General features: G+C 43.2%; 1 protein-coding gene and 1 long non-coding RNA gene across 2 annotated transcripts; one reads left to right on the top strand and one right to left on the bottom strand.

The window, feature by feature from the left end:
- Positions 1–2649: 2649 nt before the first annotated feature.
- LOC309515822 lies at positions 2650–6739 on the top strand. The gene is made up of 2 exons (XR_014212675.1): positions 2650–3014; positions 5819–6739. It is a non-coding gene; the product is annotated as an uncharacterized lncRNA (long non-coding RNA).
- Positions 6740–12126: 5387 nt separating this feature from the next.
- Positions 12127–17244, bottom strand: SOSTDC1 (sclerostin domain containing 1). Its single transcript, XM_082194023.1, has 2 exons — positions 16944–17244; positions 12127–13405 (listed from the first exon to the last, which is right to left on the bottom strand). The coding sequence occupies exons 1-2, from the start codon at positions 17137–17139 to the stop codon at positions 12990–12992; spliced, it is 612 nt and encodes a 203-aa protein (XP_082050149.1). The 5' UTR covers positions 17140–17244; the 3' UTR covers positions 12127–12989.
- Between the last annotated feature and the right edge of the window lie 1542 nt (positions 17245–18786).

Raw genomic sequence — 18786 nt, 5'->3', positions numbered from 1 at the left:
TGGAAAGCATCCCTGTTGAGATGTGACAGGCACCCATTCTCATTTTGAGAAGTTTTTCCAGCTGAATGAAAAAACTTTAAATTTCTGCTTTGGGTATTTATCTGTATTGTTTAACATTTATCTCTAGGCATTTTGTTATATGGTTGTGAATCACCTTGGAATCAATATGAAAGGAGGTTAATTAATAACAACTTTTGACCCACCAAACAATGCAACACATAAGCCATGCATTGTGCCACACATATTTTTTGTTACCTGAGTTAGATGACAAGAAAAGTGAATCAAATGCCCAGCATTATGTGACTGATGGGTGCCTTCAGCTTGAGAGTTACATCTTGTTTACATCTGCTGCTTAGCAAGCAACTTCTCAATTGATCTAGAAAAGGGTTGGAGAAGCTTCTTCAGTCTGAGGGCCACATTCCCTCAGGTACAATCTCTGAGGGGACTCGTGCAAGTGATGAGCAGAACCGGTCACAAAGGTAGGAGGAGCAATAGAAGTGACTTTTACCTTTGTTCAATAGTCTACATTCCTGCCACACAAAAATCAGAGGAGTCTACACATCCTCCACACACATCTCGCCATCCAGGTAAGCAAAAAGTATAATCACAGTTACCAGCACAATCTAGCTAGACAAAAACACCCTAGATTCTAGAAACACTGAATTCTAGACAAATGCTCTGCTTAATCTTAACTATTCAACAACTTACAGGGCTGAATAATAAATAATTATTAAACATTAAAATTAAATTATACCCAAATGGTTTTCTTTTTATTAAATCCTATTAAATCTGATTTTTTTAGTCTGGAAAAGAAGAGGGGTGAACCAAGAGATGTTTACCTTATCTGCTACTCTTTGAGATAATTATTTTTCTTGCTAAACATCACTTTGTGTGATTTTTTTAATGGCCCAGTGGATCGAAAACTTAGTAAGTTTGATCATAGCAGAAATACTTGCGCTTCAGTATGACTGATGTGAATGTGCTACTCGGTTCCTAGTTAGAAATATAGGCAACGTTTGCGCTTTTAATTTTTTTTTTTTGCTAAAGAACTGATGTGTCACTGGCGCAATTTAGTTTTGCTTTCAAGTAATGCAAATGTAGTTCACCAAAAGATTTATCACCCTGAGTTAACGATCTTGATAAAATCTTGCTTCTCTTATCTTTTACACTACTGTTTTGGGAAGAGGCCGTTGCTCAGTGGTGGAGCTCACACTTCGTTTGCAGAAGGACCCAGGTTCAACGCTTGGAGCTTCCAATTAAAAAGGAATTTAGACAAGTTTAGTAGGGCAAATGGCAGGGGCCCATGTGCCCCAGAGGACTGAGGGTGTTTGCCAGCATCCCTTTCTCCTTTTTCTTATCAGGACGGTGCATTGGCAACAATTTGCACTGTGAAGCGAAGAAAGAGTATAGGTGAGGCTGCAGCCACCCGCTAATCTTCATTTCATCAGAATGCCTCTGGGCTCTACCCTAGCAAAAATGTTCAAAAGAAAAGAAAAAAAGAATGGTCTTCCATTCCTGCCACAACTGGTGTGTGCTCACCCCCAACATGAATTTGACCTTTGAGCATTCCATTCAAATCGTCAGAACTCTTCAGCTAAGGGCTGACTGTTCAAAACAAATCTTGAAAGGCCCAGTTGTTTCCTTGGCCTGCTAACTCATTGCTGAGGGAGAAAACCACCTCAGGGGTGGTTCTCCAGGCTACTCGCAAAGTGAATATGCTTTGCTGGAGACCTCCATCACCTTTTACGTAATTCCCGAGTTCTTTGTTCCATGAGGGATGGTGTAATGGGGGGGGGGTGAGACTGAGCAGAGATGAAATGGGTGCAATCTGCTCAGTTCTCCTTGGAAGAATTTAACAGCTGGAGCAGACCATTTCTGGTGCTAGGGTGCTCATCAGGTATTGTTAGGGAGGGAGGGGATATGGGTATTGTTTCCTAGATTTTCTTCCATTCCCCATACGCCATTCCACATATTCCCAAACGTCTGCTGATATAACGCAGCTCTCCATATCCCTATGCCATGGGTCTTGTGAGGGATGGATGCCGACCAACCAACCAAGTGTCTTGCTATATATGTGATCTATATTCCCTTCTTGAGAGCACAAATTGAACAGATACTCATTATGGTATGCCATGATCAACTGTGAGAATCAGCACCCTAAGAAGCTTATCCTGGGTCAGATTGCTGGCCCATTCACTGAGCATTGTCTGCAAAGGCTAGCAGAGGATCTCCAGGATTTCAGACATGTATTTTTCTCAGTTCTTCTCAGAGATCCCAAGGATCAAAAGCATTAGTTCAACTTCTGAGCCTTGGGGTACATCCTAGGGATACATCCTATGCATGGTCTTAGCTGTGGGGCGGGGAGAAAGGGGGTCGTGATTTGCGTTTTTCCATTGACTTTCCATTGTAATTTACTTTACCTCTTCCACTGCCTTCTTAGAGGGTGGAGAGAAGCCACAAGCAGCAGGGAGTTCCTCCTTTGTTCATGCCCTGCTGTGCTCCTGCTCCACCCATTCTTTCCTTGCTTATGCTGACAGTATCCTGCCAGAAGAAAGGCTGCTTTGGTGGTAGACTTTGCTGGCATAAGGGTATCTCTGTGCCCACATAGAGTCTAGTCTATTGTTCCTATCCCCACATAGTGGTACCATCTTTTCAAAACTTCTGGCCCAGTTTCAGCAACCATTTCTGATTTAAGGAATATGTGTAAAAACCCGTATCCTTGCGTGGAAAACAGCCCCTGGCAAAAGTTGTAATACTCCCATTATGAGCCAGGATTATTTATTTATATTATTTCTTTCATAAGGGCTGTGTGTGTGTGTGTGTGTGTGTGTGTGTGTGTGTTAAATTTACAGCAACTCTTACTCACCCTTCGAACACCCTTAATCCTTTCAGAAGTATTCAGTTGGCCACCGTGCTTCTCATCTTCTTTGGAAGTGAGAGAGGAGAGAGAGGAAAGGAATGTACTTGATCTGCCAAAAAGAAAAGAGGGAAAAAATCACGGAAGAGGTCCCTAGGTATATAAAGTTTGCAGCCAATAAACTTGTTGTTTGAAATAAGATTAGTAAATGAACAATAACTGCAAGTGTCACCAAGGAGAGTAGAACACCATTAGAAGCAAACCATAACTGTTTCTCCTGTGTATTTTCCCCACCGCCAGTCATACATGCAAAACTCGGAGTGTTTCATGGATCTTTTCTGATTTTATCTTATATGTTGTACTCTGCCTTGCTATATTTTTATGAAGGTGTGGGTTATCCATTCATAAATAAATAAATAAATAGAACAAGCCACGAGGTCACCTCCTCCAAAGTGGAAGAGTGTAGTTATACTGCATATCTTGTCAAGTTATATAAGACTTCCGTAGGTCTAGGTCCCTGCAAAAGTATGTCTCCAGCTAAGTATTACTCAGAAGAGACCAACGAAAATTAATGGACCTAAGCTAGCCATGTCCATTCATTGTCTATTCTATTTAGGACTAGTGTTGGATACAACTCAATTACCATCTTCCTGTAACTGCCTTAGGAGGAGAACACACTTCAGCCATCAGGGCCCTCTTGGAGCTCTCCAAGGTCCTGTTCTTCTTTGCCCTCTGCTTTGACCTGCCTTCACTGGACAATGCCTGCTTCCCCAGTGAGCCTCAACCTCCCACAAATCTGAAAAAGCAAAATTTGCAGATTAAAGGTGTCCAGTCCAAACGGGGATTGGGACACAGGGAGAGGGGACCTCGGCTGTTTGTTCCTGCTTTGATCAGCTGTTTTTTGGGGGCGGGGGGGGGCGATCTGGAGTTAAATGGCTAAAGACTCCTCCATGCCATAATCCCAGTTTGGATTGGGGGCCCCCATAATATACTACCGGCTTTTCAAAATAGTTAGCCAGTGACTAATTGAGTGAATACTATCATGTCTGTTTGATCCCAAAAAGTTCTAGAATACCGTCTTAAAAGCCCTTAGCTCTCATTCCGCCAATGAATTAATGACACATATTGAGTGAGTTGCTGTGCTACTCATACCTTGTGAGGACGTGTGTGTGAATCTGAATTTCTGATATGGTTTGTCTCTGTAGATCATGGCATAGCTATTATATGACACAAGACACACACACACAAAACCATGATGAACTCCAGTAACCATGAAACCAGCCTGATTCCAGCCACCTGCTAAAAAGCATTCAGGAATATTCTGAATTCACACACATCTTGGCTTAAAGGTTAGCACATGCAAATTTATTTATCAAGTACAAGATACTCAACTCCTCTGTGAGATCCAGAACTGCAGCCAGATCACAGACAAGAGATGGCCAGGTTCAGATAATGGCAAACTACCACAAGTCTTTCACCCTTTTTGTTAAGCAAATGGGAACAGGATGACCAAAGAGAACTAGGCAGGAAATTCTGGAAGGGATTATGGAAACTGCAGGAATCACTCAGGCCACAATCCTCTCCCATCTATACTGGTGTACCTTGGCAAATTGGTATTTAAAAACCCATTCAATTCAAAGGTCAGTTAGCTCTCATAGCTCCAACAGGACAGAACTTACCCAGGGCTTTCCAGAACTCTAAGGACAGGTATACTTTCCTTTCCCCCCCCCCCTCCTAGTGTGAGTCTTTGGCAAAATTGTCATGCCCATTCTTCTGTAAGCTTCATAGAATAGTTAGGAAATATTTAACTCTTTAATTAAAGTGTGAATGTATTGTAATTTGTCACCGGCTTTGACTGTAACCCTGCTGTCTAAAGTAGCATTTATATATACAGTCATACCTCAGGTTGAAGTAGCTTCGGGTTGAGCATTTTTGGGTTGTGCTCCGCAGTGACTCGGAAGTAACAGAACGCATTACTTCAAGGTTTCACCGCTCATGCATGTGCAGACGCTCAAAATGACGTCATGTGCGAAAGCGGCGAATCGCAGCATGCACATGTGCAGATGCACAGACACAGGTTGCGTTCACTTCAGGATGTGAACGGGGCTCCGGAATGGATCCCGTTCGCATCCAGAGGTACCACTGTATATCTATTCTGTCATGCCTGTTTTATGTAATAAACCAAGCTTTCTTTATTTCTTTGTGTGAGAGCTTCTTGTGGGCATAAGGTTATGGGTTAACACACACATCATAACTCCCAGCAAACAATTCTAAAGCTCTCAGAAGTGTGTATATGAGCATGCATGAGTGCTGGCTGCACACATTTGGACACACAAACCTGCAGCCTTTAACCATACATTTTTTCAAGGATTTCATAGACTGGTCATTTTCTTATATTGGTGCATTATGCTATAAAGTCACAGCCTCACAGAACTGCTAGTCTCACCAGGGAATTTTGAATATCTCCTCTGTAATACCCATCACCCTTGATTCAGCTACCCTAGCAGATAGTTATCAGGTAGCTGTGGTGAATCTATAGCCTCATCCTATAACCAGATTAGTTACAGTATAAAATGTCTTATTTACTTGATGCACATTGGTGCCCCTGAGTGCATTCTACATTTCAAGAAGTTGCATTCCAAATTCCAGGCATCCCTGCTTCTCATTTCAGGAACTGGAAGATGAGAAGCTTGGTTGATTTTTAAAAACAGAACAGGCTGTTCAGCCATGTGGCAAAGATACTGCCATTTCCCAAATGTGTTAAGAACAAATTTGGAGCATTGCAAGAAGTTAATTGAATTCAGTATTGTCATCAATATGGATATATTCTCCAGTTATTAGAGTATGGAATATCTCCATACCAGGGGAAACAGAGAGGTCTTGAGTTGTTGTTGTTTTTTTTAAATGTGCATGCAATCCTTTACACAGAAGTAAGTCCCACTGTGCTTAATTTACTTCCAGGTAAGAGTACATAGGATTGCAGAGGTTGATGTAGAGGAGGAATGAGAATGGATAGATCTGTCTGCTTCTGTTTATATCAGGCTCTTCAAACATGTTTCCACATCAAGCTGCATTTTAAAAACAACAGCAGAAATATGCACATTGTATTTTCTCCATAAAATATGCATTTTTATTCTACCCTAAAATACATATTTTGGTGTGCATGGTAACCTAAAATGCTTGTTTTATCTGTATTTCAATATTCATTTGTTTTTTGAATGATCAGTTTGTAGTTCTGTATTGAAAAATTTAAAGATGTGCAAAAACCAAAGCTATTTGTGTTCCAGTCTGCACCTTAGCCTGCGAAGTGAATGGAGTCAGCTCACTTTAATATTGCAGACCCAACAAGATCTCCCAGCATCCCTAGGAAGAAATTGACATGGGCAAAACGTGAAACAATTTGAAAAGCTGGATGGCTTTCAAAAAGATGCTCAGGCAAGTCTTGTTGTGGGGCTGATGTTCAAGCAAAGGGAACAAGTCTAGTGACAGACTGTCTGCCCGGCTCATAAATCTGCAGACAAATTTAAGTTTTCACCTGGAGCTACATTTACAAGTATGTCAATGAAATTAAAATCAAAGCCCCTTGCCTGGCCTGCGGGAAAGGAAATGCATCATGAGAAGAGAATGCTTTCCAGCACTCACGGATCCTTCTAAGTTTCTGAAATCCTCCAAGTTAGCACTGTAGCAACAAGAATCCCAGAGTGGAATGTGTTGAACACGCTCATGATTAATGTGGCAGTTCTTCAGGAAGGATGTAAAGGTCAGGTTGAGGAGGACTCTGGTTATTTATGAGGCAGAAATCTTTTAGGTATTTCCAAGGGTGTTATTCAAGTCAGCATTATTCTGTGACTGAACTTGGATTTGACATTTCTGGGTTTCAAAGACAGTTGAGGAGAAATGCCTAGCAGGTTGTGTGTGTGGCGGCAGTTGAAAGGGGAAACAGAATGAAAATTAATCTTCTGATCGTTGTTGCAAACATGTCACAAACTTTGTCTCCCAAACTGGGAATCTTTTAAAGATATTGTAGCTCGCTCCTTCCAACCGCCATCATATGTTGTTCCTCTGTATTTCCATGGTGCTCTCTTTTTTTTTTTTATAAAATTTTTATTGGGTTTTCACATTTTATATAGACAAAAACAAAAACACAAAAAACAAATAAACACATAAACAAAGAAAAAAAAAGAAAACAACAACAAACATATATACTTTCCCGAAGATATTATTTCCTAACCCTGGTCATTGACTTCCCCCTACCCCCTCCCTTGCATCCCCATTTCCAAATTTATGTCAGCAAATTGGCATTTCCCTGTCCTAATATTAGTCCTTTTATAAAAGCAAACAAAATTAATTTTTTCTAAGTTGGACCTCAATTCCCTTCCATCGATTTCCCATTTTGTCTTGAATAATGATCTTTTTAACCAAATCGCATAATCATGAGTGTTGTTAGAACTTAATTTTTCCCTCCCTCCCATCCCCGGTTTGCGTCCCTTCCCAAAGCATGTCCAAAATAACAGTTCTTAGCCCGGGTTCCTCACGTCCGAGGCCCTCCAATCTCTTTCAGTCCCTCTCCGCCGGTCTTGTTGGTAACCCTTTATGCCAGTCGTCACATCTCGAAAGAGTTCTTTCACCATCAATCCAAAGTCTCTTCCCATATTTGCTAACAGCTGCTGAAGAGTTTCCACAAGGCATGAATCTTGAAGGTAATCAAAGTCAGAGTCTATGTGGAGGCCCCAATTATATTTCTTTATTTTAAATTCCTTAATTTCATAGACTCCCAGGGCCTCCACTTTCGTCTTCTGCATCTTTCGTGGATTTATAGTAGATTTACTCCAATAATCTCCTTGTTTGTATTCCACAGGCGTCAGCTTCTGCTCAATATTTTCCCACATCACTTCTTCTCTTTCTTGTTTTGTCTTCTCCTCTGCTTTTATTATCATTTCTGGTTCAGCTGTGGATTCTTTCTCATTGAGGTCCTCTTTACATTCAGCAGGACTACTTGTTTCAGAAGTCAAGGTCATCAATTGTTCACTCATAGCCGTAGTCTGCTCTTGTAAGATTCCAACCAAATAAAACATCCTTTCGATTTCTCCCAGTATCTTTCCATCCACAGCCATTGTAATTCCACAGAATTCCCTCTAGAGGGAATCTGGTTACTTAGTATTCTTTTCCCCAACAGTCCTCTGTCTTGTTATTGTTTCTTTATTTCCAACAATTTTAGATCAATTGTAACTCTTTTTAATCCAGAGGTAACTTAGGTAGCAATTTTCCACTATTAACAGTCCGTTTGACAGCTTTGACAGCTGTCAAACTCTGCACTTCTTAAACCAGCTCCAAAGCAGGACGCTCCCGGGCCCGGGAGGGGGGGTTGTTTACAACAGAACATAAAACATCCAACACTCCTCTCTCCTGCTCAAAATTTCCAAATCTTGGAAGTTACTGTCTTTTTTAAAACTCACCCTTTACAGGGTAGGCACTCCAGCTTAGTTCTTTTTTCGTTGCTCTAGATCGTCTGCAAGGTAGGGGGTGCGGACTTCCTTTTAGCACATCCCCCGATCGTCTCAAATTCAGTGGATAAATTTCTTAAAAGCCAAGTCCAAATTACTCACGGGTTGTTTTTTCAGCCGAATTTCAAGGAAGGAAGTCAGCGCTCTCCGGTCATGGCTCGCGGCTTCGCTCAGCAGAGGTAGCGATGGACTCTCAGTGCCGCGCCACCCCCCGTATCCCCTCCGCAGCCTTTAAAAAGGCTCTTCGCGAATCAGGGGGGGCGTTTAAGGCACCCGCCGAGTCTTCAGTCCGCAGGCATTCCGCGCCTGCGGTTTTAAGGGTCCCCGTGTCGCCGGCACGGCAAAGACCCGTCCCCTGCTGAGCCGATTCCCTCCGGAGCTCGGAGGGAATCCGCCATTCCCAGATCGCGTCAACCCCGGAAGTCCTCTGTATTTCCATGGTGCTCTCAAAACAGCAAACATGGCAGAGGAGAATGTATTTCCTTTCATTAAATATAACCCTGATTACTCCTTGGCTCTAGGCATTTTTCATCAGCAGATAACAGTTCACTAATGAGGTTGATATTGCTTTTTCAGCTGACTCATGCCAGCACTGGGATTAATCAGTTAAGGGGGGAAAATATATATCCTTGTTCATAGACATAGTTGGCACTCTATATTTTATAAACCAAATGACAGAAGAATTGTGTTCTTTTCTAGGATACTTTTCTATTATCTGTTCCCGCAGATTATTGTTTGGCTTTGAATGAGTCTGCTGTTTAAATGGTGGCACCTTTTTCTCTTTTGCAAACTGATTTTGCATTTTAGCGTTACATATTGGCTGGATCCAGACTGATTTAGTCACACTTTAGTCCCATGGATGAATCTGTTTCATTGTTTTCAATGGGACTAAATGACATCTGATGTAGTCTTAATCCAACCCATTGAATTATTAGATTTTTGGATGGCCTTGCCCTAAAAGGTTGTCAAAAATATTTAAATAAATGAATGATGACAAAGTGTATTTACATTATGTAAAATAGTCACCAAGAATCATCAGAACATAAGAAGAGCTCTATTGGATCAGACCAAAGGCCTATCTAGTCCAACCTTCTGTTCTCACAATGGCCAATCTGCTTATGGAAAGCTCACAAACAGGACACACTTTCTGGTTACAGCTTCCAGCAACTGGTATTCAGAGGCATATTGCCTCTGGTTCTGGAAGTAATATAGTTATCATAAAATAATATGTATTGGTGTTGGTTAGAGCAAGGTGCTGATAATGCCAGGGTTGCAGGTTCGATCCCCATATGGGACAGCTGCATATTTCTGCATCGCAGGGGGTTGGGCTAGATGATCCTCAGGGTCCCTTCCAACTCTAGGATTCTATGATTTCTATGAAAGTCTTATCCTCCAGGATAAAATGAAATGTCTGGTTGGTTAGCAGCCCTTGGGCAGTTCCCACATGTGCCCAAAACTTTGCCCAAGTATCGTGTACAGCTGATTTTACAGATAACTCATTCTGAGTATCTCTGGAACCTGACCATAAAGTTGCCATGTAGTATTTAAGCATTGTTTAATTGCTTGATGTGCCTATGTCAATAAAAAAAGTATTTCCTAGTTAATTGCAACATGGCTGGAAAGGGGGGTGTTAATTTCTTTTGCAGGACGTGCTTGCTCCACCTCCTCTGTTTGCAAACGAATGTGGCTTCCAGACACTACTGGATGGACTGCTTGCTTGCAAAATGAATTATGATCTTTGAACCAGCACAAGACATTCTACCCAAATGAGGCAGAGCTACCACTGACCTCCTCTTTTTGTGTGTTTTCCTGCTGTGGCAGTAGTCTCAGTGTGTCAAGGCTCTCCAGGGCTTCTCATTTGGCATTGTCTCCCTCCTTGTAGTTTAAGAGTAGTTCAACTTGAAAGGCTGTTGCTGCTCAAGTTTAGACAGTATTGGCCATGGCAAAGTGGCAGTGGTATAGCCCTTTGCCCACAGTGCTTTGCTCTCAAGGAACAACCATTCCTCAGAGCAAGATGCAGCTGACCAGAGAGCCCCGTATGAGTGCTACTGACTGCTTTGTCGCAGGGGCAAAGTGGTGGTCTTGGGTCACAGCCACACAATACAGAAGATAAGAAGAGACCATTGGATAAGGCCAGTGGTGCAGCTAGTCCAGGGTTTCTGAAACTTGGATCTCCAGCTGTTTTTGGACTACAACTCCCATCATCCCTAGTGGCCAGGGATGATGGGAGTTGTAGTCCAAAACATTGGAGACCCAAGTTTCAGAAACACTGATCTAGTCCAACATTCTGTTCTCACAGTGGCCAACCAGTTGCCTATTGGAAGCCTCAAAGGAAGGACCTGAGTTCAAGAGTGCTCTTCCCACTTGTGATTCCCAGCACTCAGAGGCATACTGTCTCTGACATAGAGGCAGAGTATAACCACCATGGGTAGCAGCTGGAACTCCATGAATTTTCCTAAAGACATCCAAATTGGTGGCCATCATAACTTCATGTGAGGGCACTCACACCCATGTCTCTCCCCCCCCCCAAGAATACATAAGACTGATGCATATCCCTGACCTCCCTGGGTTGCTTTTCCAAAGGAAAGATGTGATTGTTTCTGAGCATTCATTTGTATGTTTCCCATATGCTATGACTCTTAGAATTAAAGAACATGCGTAGCCCAGGATTCCCCCCCCCCCGCCGCCCCCTTGCAACTGAACCCACAGCCCTTCCACACAAAACTCCACTCCGTTTTCCTCTGGGGAGCCTCTCATTTGTTGCTATTTTTTAAACAATTGAGAGTCAGAAAACCTTTCTGATCAGCCACTTAACCTAAGGTCAACTCATAGATCCCAATTTACCAGTAGAACACAGCTGTATGCCAAGGCCAGATGATGCCTATGTTATAATACAGTCTTCAACCATCTTAAAACAATTCGCTTCCCTCAAGCCACTAACTGCACACTGCAGTGGCATCACTGAAAGGAGAAAGCTAGGGAAAGCTCTGAGAGTCTGCTTCCTATGCAGCCCTCTGAATACTGGAGGCTGAACATTGGCATTTCTGTGGGTTCCCAGAAAGCACACCCTGCTCTTCCCCTTAGGCAATGGTGATCATGCATGATGTGTGGGGCAGGAGGCAAGTGCTTATATGGTATGAAACTAAATAGATCCACTAGCGCAAGGATTTCTGCTTGTGCCTTTTCCTCTCAATCTCTCTGCACAACCTTCCCAAATCTGCTCCAGAGGGTTGAGGAAAATCCCAGCACAGATTAAGCAGGGGGCAGGGGGAGTCCCTTCGCGCAGCCCAAAGGATTCTTGCAGTACTGATTCTATTTTCTTGTATACCGCCCAGGGGCAATTTCCTCCATGCCACAATCAATGTCCCCTCCACAAATGTCTGGTGGTGGTTTGAACAATAGCACTGGGTGTGGTGAGGAGGAGCTGCCCTCTACACAGTGGTGTTACTTGAGTTTATTTGGACAGGACCAGGACAGGGAAAGGGCAGTGGCAAGATCGAGGCTGTGTAGGTGCACCAGCAGAGCCCATCTGGTGTTTCCACTGATGTTCACCAACCCTGAACTCACTGCCGCTGTGCCCTGCTTCAGCCCGATCTAGGTAAGCTGCAGCAATGTTGGAAGGTGGCTGAACAGGTCCACCACCCCAGCAGCTATGGGGTGCCAACCCGGAGTACCCTGATGTGATCTGCCACTCAGAAACAGCCCTTACTCTATGTCACTGATGCACCTTTCTTTTATGTGCTATTAAACCAAGGACAATAACAATGTTGTTGATATGTTTTTATTAAAAATGGATGAAACTGATATGAAGTAAGATCTACTTTTTTTTACCGCACACATAAAAAAATACAAATGCATTTTACAGTGTATTTACACAACATTTCCCACATTTCAGCTTCCTTGAGTTGAAAACTAAAATGAGAAACCACAAAGGTTAAAATATCTATTTTACATTATCTACAAAATGTATATTCTACTCTGACCAAAAATCAAAGGAAAACACTTTGATGCATGTGGGGAGGGGAATGATAAGACATAAAACAGGCATCTTAAAAAATATAAAACACATCAAAGCTCATTAAATAATTACATTAATAAATAGCTTTTGTTCAAATTTACTTTTGAAGCTGCTGTCATGCATATTTTGCTTTTGTTAACAAATCTGTGGATACAAAGGTTTGGAAGAAAATGATCAGCATGAACAATGCTCCCCCCCCCCTCCCGGTGTGAAATCCAAATCATTCCTTTCCTTTTAAATGAGAGGTGTGAGACATGGATTAAATACTTGATTGAGAACATGTGCCCATAAAAACACAACAGCAGCTCTCTACAATATAAAACATCGCATGTCCATGTCAACAGCTCTTTGTTTCCAGTAAAAAGAAGTTCATTGAGCTGTAGGTCTGGAGCCCATCTTGAAAATATAGATGCTCAACCCCCCCCCAGCCACCCCCCAAGAAAAAGGTCCTTATGCACAGAATGCCCTTTTGAGTTTGGTCAAAGCCACAAATATATGTACACCCAGCTGTGAAGCGAACAATGACATGATAGAGTTTTCGTTAGGCAGTGATATCTGTAAAGCAGGCAATTCATTGATAAGTTCAGATTTTAAGATGCATGACTGAGTTCTAACTTGGGGGATGCTTCATGGATTTGCTGTTCCTTTTCCTCTCTTTATGATGCTGCGCGGGCTTTGTTTGAGATGCTCCTTCAAAGTTATGGCTGGATTCGTTGTGTTGCCTGGTGTACCTCTTGCACTTGCAAGCCGTAACAACAGTTACTTTGTAGGTTCTTGTACTTCCATCTTGACACTGAAGCTGAATCCTTTGGGTGCGGGTCTTGTCGTTGACACATCGCCACTCCTGTGAGCTCCTTCTGCTCCAGTACTTGGAACCATAGCCTCCTCCGATCCAATTAGGCAACACCGGCAAAGGGAGACACTCCCCAGCACACACCAGCTCTTTCAGAGGGTTTATGCTGGTACATTGGCCATCGGAAATGTATTTGGTGGATCTCAGTTCCCGGCATCCAACTTGAACACGACCTGTCAAAGGCACAGAACATGGAGGTCAACGCTCAAATTCCAATGGCCTACATTTATTTCTTGCATCAGAGTAGCTCACAAAGCCTTGGTACCCATGTTCATATGTCCTTCATGTGGCAGAGGGATGGGGCTCCTTCCTGCTGCACTATGTGTAGATGATGTAATATGCAAGCCAGGAAGTCCATGTCAACATCCATCTTTTACATTATTGCTCCTCCCCCTTGCTGCTGCAACCACCTTCTCCATACGAGTAACTGTTTGTGGATCTGCTCATGCAGGGATTCACAGAGTATTGCAGCAGCTACTTCTGTGATCACAAAATACTTCCCATCACCCAAGCAGCCACTGTAATTTCCCTTGATTCCCTGCAACACACATTGTACTGCACATATACGCCGGCCACAAGAACACTGGCACCAAATCTCTTTAGAGGGTGAGAAATTGTGTCAGCAGGGCTTCCTTGGATGCTGGTATTGTGCATTCAGCTCTTGTTCCACCATCTGAATGGTGGTGGAATGAGTGGGGCATGCTTCTCCTCAGTCACATGGAGACTGGGCAAATGTCTGAACTGGGCAAATTTCTGAACTGGGGCACAGAAAAGGTCAACCCCTGGCAGTCAGTTGACATTTCATGGATGTTGTGGGTGATTATTTGGTATAATATTTTCCCACTATAGATGTGTACTTCACCCAGCCCAGTGTTTCCCAAACTTGGGTCTCCAGCTGTTTTTAGACTACAGTTCCAATCATCTCTGACCACTGGTCTTGCTAGCTAGGGATGATGGACGTTGTAGTCCAAAAACAACTGGAGACCCAAGTTTGGGAAATACTGATTTAACTCAATGGAGGCCAGGTACTGTTTATTGGCTTCTACTTCTCCCTCTGGCCCAGGGGTGGAGAACCTGTGACCTTCCAGATGTTGGTGGACTACAGCTCCCATCAGCCTCAGCTAGCCTGGCCAAGAGTCAAGGATGACAAGAGTTGAAGTCCAACAGTGCCTGGAGGGCCACAGGCTCCCCATCCCTGTTCTGGGCCAAAACCGAATGACTAAAGCTGTAATGTAAGAGTGCAGGTCTAAAAGCTAGTGGGATTGCCCCAGAGTAAGTAGGTTGCTAATTGTGGCCTGTTTGTATATTAGCTGCCTCAGCTTCTGATGGTATCAGAAGTAATATTATGTTAAAAGCTTCCATCCATCTACCTGACTTGCATGAAATCATTGTCCTGGATCTTGATCTAAGATGGATTTGAGCCAAGATGTTAAGTATTTGTTTAGCTAGTATGAAGATTTATGCGTGTTGTTTTGGGAGTTTAGGAAATTAATATGCTGGATTTAAATAACAGCAATACAAAAAAGCTCAATGTATGCATACCATCTTCAAGGAAAACTCTAGCTCTGAGGAAGATTCTTAGAAAACTGTATTCTATACATTTTCTTTGTCAAAATACACAGTTTTCTTCAGGCGACAGTATTACAGTATTGCAACATTGCTTGTCAGTATGCTTACTTAAAACAGGTAATACCGCTAAACCTGAGGCAATATTATTTCATTTTTTTAAAAAGGCAACTGACATTGTACCAAGGCACTGAACCAGCCGCAAATACGGACATGTTTGTGCCTGCTTACATCTGCAGAGATATACCCTCAACAAAGTAAGCACAATTCCTTATTTTAATAATTACCCTTTGAAATGAACACATACCATGAATTTCAACACACACCTTTCACTCTTCTGCTTTCTCTTTCTTAAAGAAAGTGGAAACTGTGCAATGTTATTCAAGAGCAATGCAAATAAGCAGAATTATAGTTAATGAGCAAAGCGTCACGCCCATGATATTTCAACTTATGTTTGCTGCTTTGATTTCAAGTAGATTTGAATGACCATTTTAGAAGAAGAAGAAGAAGATATGTTGACTTTTTTGCAGTCTCCTCAATATGGAGGGATATTTGTCTCGAAGAGCTTATGGGAAAGGTTTGTCTTATATAGGCACAACAGGCCAACTCAAATTTACCAAACCTTTTCTGGGGGGAGGGTGTTAGTGTAATCTAACACTCCATGCACACTGGATTTTGCAACCAACTCCGTTTTTCAGGAACCAGCAGGTATTCCTTAAGGCACACTCTGCAAGGGCGTTCTTTTGTGCAAGATGGCACCAATAGGGTTCGCACAAGAGATCTTCTCCAAATTCTAGTAAGGCAAAGCTGAATTTGCTAATGTGCCAACATGCCATGTCCATCAACCAATTCCCTCTCTATGGTGACATTCTGCAGGAAGTCCCCACCCAGGTTTTGTGTGTGTGACTATTTATTACTTGAAGAGACTGCAGCTTCACCGACTATTCCCCACTCACTATTTTAAGAGGAATAGATTTCTGCACACTGTTCCTCACCCAAATAATTTTGATCCAGGTTTGCATCCTGCACCTGGCTCAGGAATGTGAGTGAAAGGAAGTGGTTACCACTTTGCATTGTCTGTCTTCTTCAGTGGTTGCATGCATACAACTTTAGCTCCCCTCCCACCCCCATAGTGACAGTTCACTGACAATGAATGCATACCGGGCTGTTCATGTAATCTTGCATTGACAAGATATTTCCTGTGTATTTAAGCTATGCTTAGCAGAAATGCAGGCAAGCTTTTTTTCCTTGTTTTTAAAAACGTGGTCATCAACTTTTTTTTACTCTTTTGGGAGGCAAGGATGTTCTGGCTTATGGCTCAAGTCAACTCGACCACCCCCCCCCCCCCGGGAAAAAAAAAACATTTCCCAACTGTGCCCCTCTTTTTTTTCCAGCCAAAAGCCCAATGGGGGAGCAGGGCATTTTCAAAGGCAAGTTGGAGCAGAGATCCCGGGTAGGTTGTGAACCTGTTTGTTGACACTGACTAGAGGAGTTAAGCAGGTAAGTGCTAATTCAGGAAGTAAAAAACAAAAATGCTGGAACCAAATCAAAGCTTGGCTGCTGAAAGTAAATGTTAGCTTTGTGAAGGGGCACAGACGAGTGAGCTAGCTGAAAAGCCCGCTGAGAGAGAGAGAGAGAGAGAGACTAGAGGAGAGAAAGCATTGTCTCTCCTGAACTACAGTACTTTGTCCCTTACAAAGACGCTTTATGAGAAATGAAAGGTAATCTCAAGTAGCCCCCGATTTGGAAGGAGAAAAAAATAAATAACCGAAGCACTTCTCTTTCTCCCCATTTAATATTCTGTCTTTTGCTCCCTGTTCAGATCTCATGAGCGCAGGATCCAGGAGAGAACTCCCAAATGCAAAAAGCCTGGATCTAATTTGGAGTTACTAATAATAAGCCTGTCACGTTTTTGGCACGGGAAGTCATTCATTTTTATTTTTATTTTTAAAAAGCGTGCTTGGAGACCGCCCCCCCCCCCGCTTGAGACGGAGTTCTGCACAAGAACTTCTAAAGGCATCCTTAATGGCAAACAGAATTCGACTTTTGAAACATCGTATGTAAAATAAAATAAAGGGCAGGGACGGTACTTGAGGAGGGAATAACGAAGAGAGCGCATCTGTACAACTCCAAACAGATACTTACTGGTCCGGTCGAATCCCGGGTGTCTGCCTCCATTTCTCGCTTGGTTCAAGGTGCTGTTGTTGCTGGAGCTGGCCGGAATGGGTTTCACCACGTGGGAATAAAGGATCTCGGTGGCATCGTTCTTGAAAGCCCAGCAGCCCTTCAGGAGCAGGCAGGCGAGCAGAATGCCAGAGAGCTGAAGAGCGGAGAGGAGCATGGCTGGCTCAAGCTGTGCGCGCGCCTGTTGAATCCCAGCTCCTGCTGCTGCTGCTGCTGCTTCCGCCGCCTTTTCTGCAACTGTGAAATTCCTCCCAGAGACTCCCTTTATATAGTCCCAGAGGCTTGGCACTCGTGGAAGTGTAAGCTTGGGGAGAGCTTCAGGATGAAAACACAGACAAGGAGAGGGTGGGATCCCCTGGAAGCAGCAAAGGATTCTTTTTTTTTAACCAGTGGAAGGCTGGAGCAAAGGAGGAGCTTAAGGGGGGAAAGTCACTAATTGCAGGATTCCTAGGCCAGGTTTTTGAGGATGGGGAGAGGGAGGGAGGGAGGGAGGAATCTAAGAGCTGTTCAGTAGCAACCAGACACTGCAGAGGGGATAAGCTGGTTTGCCGTTTCTGACACTCTGCATGCCTGACTCCCCCTCTCACCTGCTGCATACTCACAATACCTGTAAAGCACATTCGAAGAGAAATCTGGGCACTGTGGTCAAGGGTTGCTGGTGGGAATTGTAACTATGGGAGGGCTAAACTACAGTGCCCAGAATTCTCTGAGGGGGAATGGTGTGCTTTGAACATGTTTGGATTCAAGGTTTCAGGTGAATGCAGCCTGAATCACTGTTGCCAGCAAGGATTTGCCTTCCTAAGACTTTCTACTACTGTATTGGGTGGGTGGGTGGGAGATGGATTTTGTCATTTATGTGAAAGATGCAAAATTGTTCTGCACACTGCGGAAAAGGTTCAGGGCAAGCATACTTTTCTGGAAGGGGGAGAAAATGGCAGCCCACTATATGTGTCCCGTGAATAATTTAATGATGGCCTAGAGAAGGATTTTAATAATGTAGCTTTGATCAACGCAAAGCTTTCCTAAAGCAACGTTTGTGTTAGGGGAATCGTCTCTTCTCAATGTGCTAGAAATTCTCTGCTGTACTTCTCTGACACTGCTGACAAAGATAATGCGCATTCTCTGCCCCAAAGGAAGTTTCTTTAGACAGCTTCGGCAGCTCACATGGCCCAAGTTAGCCTCATTAAACCCAGTGGGAATACTCTAGCATAAGTGGCACATAACTTGGAGCTTTTACTTCATGAATTGTCTACTGCTATTTGAAGGATGTGAAAGTATATTTTACATAATGAGTAATAATAAGCTGTTCTGCAAAGAGGGGAAGGAAATCTCGCTTTGACCTGTAGCATTCTGCTGATGTCTTACTTCCAGATATTAAGCATTCATTTGCAATTCCTCTCCCTGAGATACGGGGCAACTGGTCCTGCAATGACCACATGCAGTGCCAAGCCACTAACCATAGTTTAAGCAAATTAGTCTGTCCATTTGACTGGCATGCCTCCACTTTGCTCCTTCCTCCATTGGGGAGGAACAAGCATGCAGTATAGCTGACTTAGTCTGACAGCCAGTGAGATGTAGTGGTTAGAATGTTGGACAAGGAGGACCTGGGAGATCTGGGTTCTAATCCCCACCTGGCCGTGAAGCTCACTGGGTGACCTTGTGCCAGTCACTGTCTCTCAGCCTAACCTACCTCACAGGGTTGTTGTGGGGATTGGATGAGAAGGGGGGAAACCATGTATGCCACCTTGAGTTCCTTTGGAGGGGAAAAAAGCTGGGGCAGAAATGCAAAAAATAAACAAATAAA

This window comes from Podarcis vaucheri, assembly GCF_965113315.1.
Source record: "Podarcis vaucheri genome assembly, chromosome: 12".
NCBI lineage: Eukaryota > Metazoa > Chordata > Lepidosauria > Squamata > Lacertidae > Podarcis > Podarcis vaucheri.
This window is presented reverse-complemented; position numbering and strand designations above follow the sequence as displayed.